Consider the following 12462-nt stretch of genomic DNA (forward strand, 5'->3'; position numbering starts at 1 on the left):
ATAGATAGACAGATATATAGATAGATAGAGATAGATAGATAGATAGATAGATAGATAGATAGATAGATAGATAGATAGATAGATAATCCTACAAGTTCCTCCTAGGATCCATAACCTCCCAGGACCTCAAGTGGGAGGCCAACATAGGCACCGCCACCAAGAAGGCTCAGCAGAGGTTCTGCTTCCTACGCCAAGAAATACAAAGTGCCTCAGGAGCTGCTGATCCACTTCTACACTGCCATCAGTCTGTCCTCGGCAACTCCATAGATAGATATAGATAGATGTGCGTATACATACATACAATTAACAAAGTTCTAGTATCAGTTATGGAAGAAAATGTCTGTTTTGACTAACTATAAGATTTCAGTATAGTCACTATTTTTATGTCAAAAAGTTATTTTTAAAGAGGCTAAATTAGGATCAAATAAAACTAATAATGGGTTTATTTTATTTTTTTGATCTACTCAAGTACATCCAAAGTAATTGTAATTAGTTACTTTAGTCTCTTGTTTTCTGACTGTGAAATTGCTCTAGTCTGTGGAGCATATTGTACCGTATAAGGTGTGAGTGAGTAGCAGCAGGGGGGTCCTGTCTGTCACATTGGTTCCCCAGTGTGAGGCGAGCTCAGCCTGGTGCCGCTCAGCTCATCGGCAGCCCAGTTTCCGGGCTCCACAGAGCAGAAGAGATGGATAATTCCCTGTGAAGCCGAGTTTGATTAATGTGGTCTTGGTGCAGAGGGGAGGAGACCTGCTGTGTGATAAGAGGGTATAGGCTAAGAAGACATCCCAGGTATAATCCTGAGCAGTGAGCGGTGTGCCTGAGGAGTGAGCAGTGTGCAAAAGTGTGTGTGTGGGGAGGGGGCGGGGACTGCTGTAGCAGCACCATTGCCATGGGAACCGCTATGGCCCCATTTTAGTTGTATCACACAACCGTTTCCTCTCTCTTGTCTCCATCTGGTGGACAGCTGAGCACAGTTCAAGAAGTACTGGAAACTAACCATAGACTGTATACATGTTGATATAAATAATTAAATAGTTAAAAGGTATACTATGCAACTATTTAATTAAAAAAACGTTTTTTCATCCTAGAAAAGTTTCCCCTCAAAAACATAAATTCTGGCCCATACAATACTGTGGCAGTGTTGGGGCACGGTGGCTCAGTGGTAGAGCTGTCGCCTCACAGTCAGAAGGTCCTGAGTTCGATTCTCGCCTGGGACACTGTGGGCGCTGTGGTTGTGTTCCCCCCCATATCTTCAGTGCCTACTGCCCAGGTGGGGTATCTCGTCGTAAGGGCCTTTCTGTCTGTGTGGAGTTTGCATGTTCTCCCCGTGCTCCCCCAGGGGGGTTCCTCCGTATATAACCCCCCCACTAAAAACATGCAGAAGATCAGATCGTCATCGTCATCCGACCAGTGACGACAACATCCGAAGTCGGTCCCCGGGCGCTGTACGAGAAAGCGACCACTGCTCCTGGCCTGCCCCCCGGAGGAAAGGACAAAGCCAGGATGGGTTAAATGCAGAGGACACTTTTCACCGGCCACCGTCAGCATGAGTGTGTTGTGGCCGCATGCATGTATTGTGGTGTTCGTGTGACAATAAAAGACGGGGCTTGTCCCGTTACGAGAGTGTGTTCAACAGTGTGTTAGTGAGAAATTCTCCTTTGCCAACATAATCCATCCACCTGACAGATGTGTCATATCAACAAGCTGATTAAACAGCATGATTATTGCACAGATGTGCCTTAGGCTGCTCACAATAAAAGGCCAAAATGTGCCGCTTTATCACACAACATAATGCCATGCCCCAGATGTCACAAGTTTTGAGGGAGCATGCATGCAGGGATGTCCACCAGAGCTGTTTCCCGTGCGTTGAATGTTCATTTCACTACCATTAGCCGTCTCCAATGTGTTATGCTGCCTTCAAATGGAACTGGTGAGTTCGCATAACATCCCCATGCCTCCCCTTTCCCCCATTCACACATCATACTCTCACAGAAATTGGACACTGCACTTTCTCGGGTCCCCATGAGTGCACACGGCCAAACTTTCAAGTCGATTGGACGAACGCTTCTCCAGATACGTGAAAGCCGTGTTGTGATTGGTCAAATTACTATACACATTACAGCATTCAACACACCAATTTCTTGGGTCCCCGGCAGCGAGTTTGAAGTTTGAAGTCGATTGGATATATATATATATATATATATATATATAGATATATATATATAGAAAGAGAGAGAGAGAGAGAGAGAGAGAGAGAGAGAGAGAGAGAGAAGGATAGATAGATAGATAGATAGATAGATAGATAGATAGATAGATAGATAGATAGATAGATGGATAGATGGATAGATGGATAGATGGATAGATGGATAGATAGATAGAGGACTTCAGGAGCCCCCCCCACCCCCCCCCCCCCCAGCACTGCCTCCCATCACCATATCTTACAGCACTGTGTGGTGGAATCCTACAAGTTCCTCTGATCTATAATCTCCCAGGACCTCACTGTGGGAGGCCAACATAGGCACCGCCACCAAGAAGGCTCAGCAGAGGTTCTGCTTCCTACGCCAAGAAATACAAAGTGCCTCAGGAGCTGCTGATCCACTTCTACACTGCCATCAGTCTGTCCTCGGCAACTCCATAGATAGATATAGATAGATGTGCGTATACATACATACAATTAACAAAGTTCTAGTATCAGTTATGGAAGAAAATGTCTGTTTTGACTAACTATAAGATTTCAGTATAGTCACTATTTTTATGTCAAAAAGTTATTTTTAAAGAGGCTAAATTAGGATCAAATAAAACTAATAATGGGTTTATTTTATTTTTTTGATCTACTCAAGTACATCCAAAGTAATTGTAATTAGTTACTTTAGTCTCTTGTTTTCTGACTGTGAAATTGCTCTAGTCTGTGGAGCATATTGTACCGTATAAGGTGTGAGTGAGTAGCAGCAGGGGGGTCCTGTCTGTCACATTGGTTCCCCAGTGTGAGGCGAGCTCAGCCTGGTGCCGCTCAGCTCATCGGCAGCCCAGTTTCCGGGCTCCACAGAGCAGAAGAGATGGATAATTCCCTGTGAAGCCGAGTTTGATTAATGTGGTCTTGGTGCAGAGGGGAGGAGACCTGCTGTGTGATAAGAGGGTATAGGCTAAGAAGACATCCCAGGTATAATCCTGAGCAGTGAGCGGTGTGCCTGAGGAGTGAGCAGTGTGCAAAAGTGTGTGTGTGGGGAGGGGGCGGGGACTGCTGTAGCAGCACCATTGCCATGGGAACCGCTATGGCCCCATTTTAGTTGTATCACACAACCGTTTCCTCTCTCTTGTCTCCATCTGGTGGACAGCTGAGCACAGTTCAAGAAGTACTGGAAACTAACCATAGACTGTATACATGTTGATATAAATAATTAAATAGTTAAAAGGTATACTATGCAACTATTTAATTAAAAAAACGTTTTTTCATCCTAGAAAAGTTTCCCCTCAAAAACATAAATTCTGGCCCATACAATACTGTGGCAGTGTTGGGGCACGGTGGCTCAGTGGTAGAGCTGTCGCCTCACAGTCAGAAGGTCCTGAGTTCGATTCTCGCCTGGGACACTGTGGGCGCTGTGGTTGTGTTCCCCCCCATATCTTCAGTGCCTACTGCCCAGGTGGGGTATCTCGTCGTAAGGGCCTTTCTGTCTGTGTGGAGTTTGCATGTTCTCCCCGTGCTCCCCCAGGGGGGTTCCTCCGTATATAACCCCCCCACTAAAAACATGCAGAAGATCAGATCGTCATCGTCATCCGACCAGTGACGACAACATCCGAAGTCGGTCCCCGGGCGCTGTACGAGAAAGCGACCACTGCTCCTGGCCTGCCCCCCGGAGGAAAGGACAAAGCCAGGATGGGTTAAATGCAGAGGACACTTTTCACCGGCCACCGTCAGCATGAGTGTGTTGTGGCCGCATGCATGTATTGTGGTGTTCGTGTGACAATAAAAGACGGGGCTTGTCCCGTTACGAGAGTGTGTTCAACAGTGTGTTAGTGAGAAATTCTCCTTTGCCAACATAATCCATCCACCTGACAGATGTGTCATATCAACAAGCTGATTAAACAGCATGATTATTGCACAGATGTGCCTTAGGCTGCTCACAATAAAAGGCCAAAATGTGCCGCTTTATCACACAACATAATGCCATGCCCCAGATGTCACAAGTTTTGAGGGAGCATGCATGCAGGGATGTCCACCAGAGCTGTTTCCCGTGCGTTGAATGTTCATTTCACTACCATTAGCCGTCTCCAATGTGTTATGCTGCCTTCAAATGGAACTGGTGAGTTCGCATAACATCCCCATGCCTCCCCTTTCCCCCATTCACACATCATACTCTCACAGAAATTGGACACTGCACTTTCTCGGGTCCCCATGAGTGCACACGGCCAAACTTTCAAGTCGATTGGACGAACGCTTCTCCAGATACGTGAAAGCCGTGTTGTGATTGGTCAAATTACTATACACATTACAGCATTCAACACACCAATTTCTTGGGTCCCCGGCAGCGAGTTTGAAGTTTGAAGTCGATTGGATATATATATATATATATATATATATATATATATATATATATATAGAAAGAGAGAGAGAGAGAGAGAGAGAGAGAGAGAGAGAGAGAGAGAGAAGGATAGATAGATAGATAGATAGATAGATAGATAGATAGATAGATAGATAGATAGATAGATAGATAGATGGATAGATGGATAGATGGATAGATAGATAGATAGATAGATAGATAGATAGATAGAGGACTTCAGGAGCCCCCCCCCCCCAGCACTGCCTCCCATCACCATATCTTACAGCACTGTGTGGTGGAATCCTACAAGTTCCTCTGATCTATAATCTCCCAGGACCTCACTGTGGGAGGCCAACGTAGGCACCATCACCAAGAAGGCACAGCAGAGGTTCTACTTCCTACGCCAGCTCAAGAAATACAAAGTGCTTCAGGAGCTGCTGATCCAGTTCTACACTGCCATCAGTCTGTCCTCTGCAACTCAACCACAGTCTGGTTTGGGTCTGCCACCAAACACGACTGGCACACAGACTACAACGGACAGTCAGGACTGCAGAGAAAATCATCGGTGCCAAACCGCCCTCCCTCCAGGACCTGTACTAAAAAAAAAGGCAGTAAAGATCATCATAGGCCCATCTCACCCTGAACCTGGACATGATCTATTCCAGCTCCTCCCCTCTGGCAGGCACTACAGAGCACTGTACGCCAAAACCACCAGACATAACCGTTTCTACCCACACAGGCCATCACTCTGATTAACACTTTTGAACCCTTCTGTGAACACTGGAAGCTAACTTTGATCACTTTGTTTGAACAATGCTTTGAACACTTTGCCAGCTTGAACACTCAATGTGCAGTAACCTACCCCCGTGTATATACCACCCCCCCCCCCCTGTACACACACCACACAAAAGATATGTGGAATATGTTTACTGTGTGAAATAACTGTGCACACCACACCACACCACACCACACCACCACACACACACACACACACACACACACACACACCCATACACAACTTGAAAGAAATACGTCTTTGTGAAATATCTGTGCGATATCTGACTCAAAGCCTCATTTGCATTGAACGGTAAATAACTGTGTACTATCTGATAATAATCTGTATGAGTTTATGCATGTATGTGGCTTACATACACTGTACGCATATTCCTTTCATATCCATATATTCAAAATACACACTTATTATTAGTAGTTATAATGTAAATGTTCAATGTTTGTTTTAGCCTGGGCATACATTCAATTTCCTTTTGAGTTCCCCCTCCAGAACAGTGGGTGGCGGTAATGCGCGTGTAAGTTGTGTTCACCACCGATACTGTACATCCGAAGAAGAAATTGAAAACAGAGATGGCGCGGCCCATAGTAGTACCTGCCCATTTCGGTTACAGCCTACAGCCCTGATTCCTCTGAACAGCTGCATGTTATGACACTAAATTAAGCAGACTAGATGAGAGGAGACGTTGCACACAACGTATCGTGCAAAGTAAGTGAAACTCAACTGCTAACAAGCAACTATTTAGCATGATAAAGCTAACCATTGCTAACAATAGCATGTTATTAACGTAAGGTCCTAGCGACGCGCCGTAGTGACACTGTTATTTGTTTTCGCCAATGACGCGTAATATCATCAGGAGAAAATTATTTCACATGCATGCTAAGTGCTATAGCTCCGTTGGAACTCTGTCTTTCAGCATAGCTAGCCGAAAGACAGAGTTTCAACGGAGCTAGCCAAGTGCCAACTGAGGGCTGTAATAGCTAAGTGACAGTCCAAATATCAGTTCAGCAGTCTAATTATAACTGTTAGTCATACCTGTTTTTCCACTGGTTTAGAGACTTGTCCCAGCTCACCTGTCATGCCGCTGTGTGTCCGACGACGTCCTGGCTTCCAATAGAAAATGTCGGTAAATGGGAAAGTCATCCCGCACACCCCGCTGGCCGTGGACTTCTGGCAGGTGCGGAAGTGTCCAGGCAGCCGGCTGTTCTTCCTGTCCCACATGCACAGTGACCACACGGTGGGTCTGACCTCCACCTGGAGCAACCGGCCCATCTACTGCTCACCGGTCACTGCCACGCTGCTCAGACTCAAGCTGCAGGTGAGGCGCTGACAGGGAGATCCTGGAGATCCATGCACGAATGTAATGTAAACATGTACAGTAGAACGTTATTATTTTTCAATAGAACATTCAATCATTGCATACTGTACAATAAAAACTTTGATAGCATCTCACTACAACAAGGACCACAATGGAAATAAGTCATGTGACTTTTTTGTGCTATCCTTGATGTTCTTTTAATTGTGCATGTACTTTGGTGTTACACTTGCAACCATGGAATTGTCTTTTTTAATTGAATTGTCAAAACAAATAAACTAAACATAATCAAAAGAAATGGCCCGAAAGAGGCCACAGAAGAACGTGGCTGCAGTGTCAGAGGAAGGTTTAAAGAAACTAGACTCACACAAACCAATGATGTGGTCGGATGGCTCTCCTACCCGTTTCACAGTGAGCTTGACCGTGTTTAGGGTGATAAACCCACTCTGACGTCTTTGTTATTGTTCAGTGGAATATGATATTGGCCACATTTTAAAAATAGTGTGAACATCCAAACAAAAAATTCAGATTTGAGCAATAAATCAGAATTGAGTGCCTAGGTTTGCGATGTGAACATAGCGTAAATTAATGAAATGAATTAGCGCATTGGTGTGGGGGTCCCAATGATTATATTTCAGATTATTTCTGTTTTTGCTCAGGTCAAAGAACAATGGATCCATCCACTGGAGTTGGACGAGGCCTACATGCTCCCACTGGACGACATCGGCAAGGAGAGGATGACCGTCACACTGATGGATGCCAACCACTGCCCAGGGGCTGTCATGTTTCTCTTCCAAGGATACTTCGGCTCTATACTGTACACCGGTCAGTGTCTGTACTGTACACTGCTCAGTGTCTGTACTGTCTGTACACTGCTCAGTGTCTGTACTGTCTGTACACTGCTCAGTGTCTGTACTGTCTGTACACTGCTCAGTGTCTGTACTGTACATCGCTCAGTGTCTGTAATGTACACAGCTCAGTATCTGAATGCTACAGGCAATACCAAGATTTGCAGGGTTAGAGTGCATCAGTTTTAGTTGCATTTGCTCCCCCAGATAAACTGCTATAGTGCTACCTAGGAAATTCTAAAAGGTGCACTTGCAAGTTTTTTTCATTCAATGTAGAGGTGAGAAATGTTCATTCTCCCAGATTCAGCTTTTACGTTTAATTTTTGTTCTGTCTAAATATTTCCTGTTCAGAAGCATATGTACTCCTTGAGATAAATGCTACAGTGGGATGTTGATTTGTTTGCTTTTAGGTTTTAGGGGTTATTTTGAAAGCTTGAGTTTTATTAATTGGGATATTCTGCCTTAGTTCCCCTTTCTTTCATTTAAGTATAGTTGAGTTGAAATTATATATTTTAATGGCATAAAAAAAAGTTTTGTAGAAGACATGAATCAACTACTAGATCTAATTCAAATGCTTTTAAGCTTCTTTTTTTTTTGCTACTGTACATCATTACTATCATTTGATGTTAACTATCTAGGCTGGGGCACAGGTATCGTTTCATTACAGTATTAAGCGGGGTATGATTTCATACTGACACAAATTCTATTTCAGGTGACTTCAGATACACTCCTTCCATGCTGCGTGAGCCTTGCCTGAGGACCAACACCACCATAGATGTCCTGTATCTGGACAACACCAACTGTGACCCCACCCGCACCCTGCCCTCCAGGCAGAGAGCCACTCAGCAAATCAAGGAGATCATCCGCAGCCACCCCGACCACAACGTTGTCATCGGTGAGTGAGTGCTTATTGGCCAAATATACCCTCATGTTCTACAGAGTGAATGCTGTGTGGTTAGGTACATCATTTAGTACAGTGGTTCTCAAATGGGGGTCCGGGGACCACCCAGCGGTCCGTGGCACTTTGCCAGGGGGTCCGCGAAAAGTTTTCAGGAAAATAAAAATAAAAACCTTTTTTGTGTGTGTGCAAAAGCTTCATAGTTCAATGAAAATGTTTCATGCTTTAAATCTAAAATGGTTCATGGCATACATTCTAATCTAACAAACCTATCAATTTAAAAGTCAACCACGTTACCATGGAAACAATTAAGCTTAGCCCAAAATCACAAATCAGAATGACGGCATCCCCGGTATATTTTCTATCTTGTAAGGGGTCCTTGGCTGAAAAACATTTGAGAACCTCCGATTTAGTAGACTTAAAAGACCAATATGTAACATTGACCCGCAGCACCTGCCCCCTCCTGCCCAGACTTGAAGCTCACGCGGGTTGCCAGGTTGAAAACGGAAACAAAACAGACGCAGTTTCCATTTTCATAGATTGAAAAGCGTGATGCTGATCGGTAGTATGGTAAATAGTGGAAACATGGAAGAGAGGAATCTGACTGTTGGACCTTCTGCAGCAAAACAAATCAAGAAGCCTAAGCAGCATGAAATAGCTTAAGAGGGAGAGGGAGGTGAGCACGACACCTGGCCGGAGCTCTCAGGAGCCCCGCAGATTGTTTGGCTCGAAGTTCCCTCGTTATCTGGCCGCCTGCAACACGGGAGAGCCAGAGACTCCGGTCACTAAACCCCCGGCCACCTGATGGACCCATCGGTGCGCAGCACTAACTCTAAGGAGCGTGACATAGCGGCGTCAGACCGAGCAGAGTATAAGGGACTGGAGCCTTCACTCATCAGAGTGCTAGACGAGAGCTGGTTTAAGACCCAACACAGAGCTGCTTGCTTTCTCCTGCACATGTAAGTGAAATAACCAATAAGGGTCTCAAATTGTGTTACCGAAGCTTTAACTTTTGTTTCAGGACCAGGGGTTTTATATCTGCGGTTATGTGTAATGGCATAGGTTAGTTTCGGTCAACCTAGCTTAGCAAATTAACTTCACTTTTTTCAGCAATGGGAATTTAAACTATAGTGACTTACATTTGTCAGCAGACCATGAGTTGTAATTGCGTCGTTTAGTCTGCATTCGGCATCTTGTTCCGATGTCTTGTGTCTGTTTCATGTGTCCTCCCTTCTGCCAGCTTGATCGGCCGTAATCGCCACATTTAATACAACTCCATACTCTGATTACGTTACTTGATTTGTGTTTAGTCCAGTTTGTTTGCTGCTAGTTTGCTTGCTTGCTTGCTGTGTTTGCGTTCATATCTGGCAACCCGGAAACAAAACAAAAACAGACCTTCCGCACTGGAATGGAATGGACATTTCAAAGGAGAAAATACTGAGTGGTCCGAGTATAGCATTGTCAGAGAAGCCAGTATTAGCATGTTTCCTAAATCCCAGTGATAACATAATGCTATTTGTTTTGATTTAGTAAAGAAAATCTATTACATATTTCTCAATGAACGGTGTTCTGCAGGTCTGTATGCGCTTGGGAAGGAGTCCCTGCTGTTGGAGCTAGCCATGGAGTTTAAAACCTGGATCGAGGTGAGCTTTGAGAGGATGGAGACCCTCAGAGCGCTGGAGCTGCCCGACGTCTTCACCACCGACCGGGGAGCCGGCTGGATCCGAGCCGTGGAGCAGCGGGAGATCCGATCGGCCACCATGCAGCAGTGGAACGAGGAGCGGCCCACCCTGGCCATCTTGCCCACTAGCCGACCCATGGTGACCTTCCACCCCGGCATCCACGTGGTGCCGTACTCGGACCACTCCTCCTACCGGGAGCTGGAGGACTTTGTCTCTGCGATCAAACCCACCTCTCTGGTCCCCATTGTCGGCAAATGCATACCTGGGGCCTTCTCTACCCTGCTGCCCAACAAAAAGCGTCATGCAATTCTGGTGCCCGAGTCAGTCCAAAACTACATGGTGAGGCAACCTGAGAAGAACCACCTCTCCGGACACACGAGCCCTCTCCGCAACCGCATCCAACCTGCTGCTGCTCCTCCCATGGGGGTGGTGTTTGACTCTCCCTTAAAGAACTCCAGGATGTGGTCAGAAGAAGAAGATGCGTGGAAGCCAGCCTCCGTGGGGCAGGACGCTACTGAGACGGAGATGGATACCGAGGGTAATGAAGAGGACCCAGAGTGTATCCTCATAGACCTGAGCAAGTATTCCACGCCTACCAAACGCAGGAAAGCGGTCGGGAGCCTGTCGAGGCTGAACATAGTCCAGACAGTCTCTGAAGACATGGTGATGGAAGAATCCGTGCCATTGACGCAACTTTGGAGCCAGAGCAACTTTGCCCCAGTGGAGATCCTGACAAACACCGTGTCCTCATTGAAGCCCACCAGGACCACGAGAGGGACTTGTGAAACTGCTTCTAAAGTAAACAACAACACATTGTCCACCATGACCATGAGAGGGACTTGTGAAACTGCTTCCAAAGTAAACGACACCACATTGTCCACGATGACCACGAGAGGGACTTGTGAAACTGCTTCTAAAGTAAACAACAACACATTGTCCAATGAGAAGGACACGAGTCAGCATACTAGACATGATCAGAGCGACAGTGTGACGTCAGCGATGAGTTGCTCCAGTGATGAGACGTGTATTTCACCTGGCTGCTTGACAGAAAGAACAGATGTGTGTCTAGAGGAGATGGAGAGGAGTCTCCTGCTGGAGCTGCCGTTCACAGAGGAAGACCTTCAGAGTAGTGGCCTCCTGGAGCCGAGCCTTGTGCAGAGACTCGCCCTCTGTCCTTTAGATGATGAAGAGGATGAAGAGGATGACGACGACGTCCTCTGCACTTGAGGAGCTAACTGCTCTCCAGATAATGTGACCGTTTTGATAGAAGTTGATGTACAGTAGTAGCTGTTTGTAAAAAGTCAAACTCACTTTGTTGCCATCTGTTCAGACTTCCATGTTAGTATTGTTGCCCAACTAGGCCACCACAATGTGTTTGTAATCATGGTGCGGTATTTAATTTAGTATGGGCACATTTTGATATCGTCATACTCTATGCCTGGGCTTTGTGAGCGTCATGTACTTCTCATGCTTCAAACCACTACTTAAGAGTATTGCCTACTTAGGTAAATCATTCTATCTCAGTAGTGCCATATGTTCAGCTCTAGCCCAAGAGGTTGAAACAAAGTTGCTGCCCATCCAGCTTGGTATTAGTAGCCATCCAGCCCTTTTCACTTCAACTTTACTTTTCAACTATGTGGTGTGTCAATATCATCTTTTAAACATCAAGTTTGAAATGGATATTGGGCAGTGGTGGTGGTGGCAGTGTTCTTTCTTGGGTAGTTCACCACTGAGGAACGAATAAAAATCAGAAGTCTTCACACCTGTTTTCATTTTTGACCACTGATGATGTCATCGGTGATGTCATAAGAGACACTGAAAGAAGTGGGAGTCTGGCTTCAGACCCCCCATCTTCAGCCATGGACAGCTGTATGTTGCCAGCTCCAGGACAGGTGATCCAGCATCCCTGAAGTATGCCAGGGCGAGGCCGCGCAGCGGACGAGCCTAGGAGTCGAGCGCGCGTAGCGCACGACATGCCTAGTTTTAATAAAAGTGTATTTGTTCTCCATTACCAGCTTTGATAACATACTAAGCCATTTGGCCAACACTGCTATCCAAAGTGCCTGTGATAGTACCATGACAGTATGTTTTTAGCCTGGCTGGCGGTGGTTTACTGCTAGTACACTGGGAGAGAGGGAGGGGATGGCGTGTGGCAAAGGACCGCGGGTGGAAGGATAAGTGGGCTGATTTTGATCCATTGTTACATAATAGTCTTTTTTGGTATGTGGAAATTATAAAGAAATGTGTATTTATTGATTGAAGTGAAAACTATACTAACATGTTTCTCTTTTTAGTAGGTGACTTTTGACTAATGTATATTAATATAAAGGCCTGGGTGGATGTTTCCCTCAATTCGGTGTGCTGAAATCCGTTTATTATGCCTGAGAAAGA

The 12462-nt window shown here is 45.6% G+C and overlaps 1 protein-coding gene across 1 annotated transcript; it reads left to right on the top strand.

The window, feature by feature from the left end:
- Positions 1-5896: 5896 nt before the first annotated feature.
- On the top strand, positions 5897-12249 carry dclre1b (DNA cross-link repair 1B). The gene is made up of 5 exons (XM_083639527.1): positions 5897-6036; positions 6384-6646; positions 7303-7468; positions 8204-8386; positions 9965-12249. Exons 2-5 carry the CDS (start codon positions 6449-6451, stop codon positions 11296-11298), a joined length of 1881 nt encoding a protein of 626 aa, XP_083495653.1. The 5' UTR covers positions 5897-6036; positions 6384-6448; the 3' UTR covers positions 11299-12249.
- Positions 12250-12462: the final 213 nt, after the last annotated feature.

Source organism: Poromitra crassiceps (genome assembly GCF_964638095.1).
Source record: "Poromitra crassiceps genome assembly, chromosome: 6".
In the NCBI taxonomy this organism is placed as follows: domain Eukaryota; kingdom Metazoa; phylum Chordata; class Actinopteri; order Beryciformes; family Melamphaidae; genus Poromitra; species Poromitra crassiceps.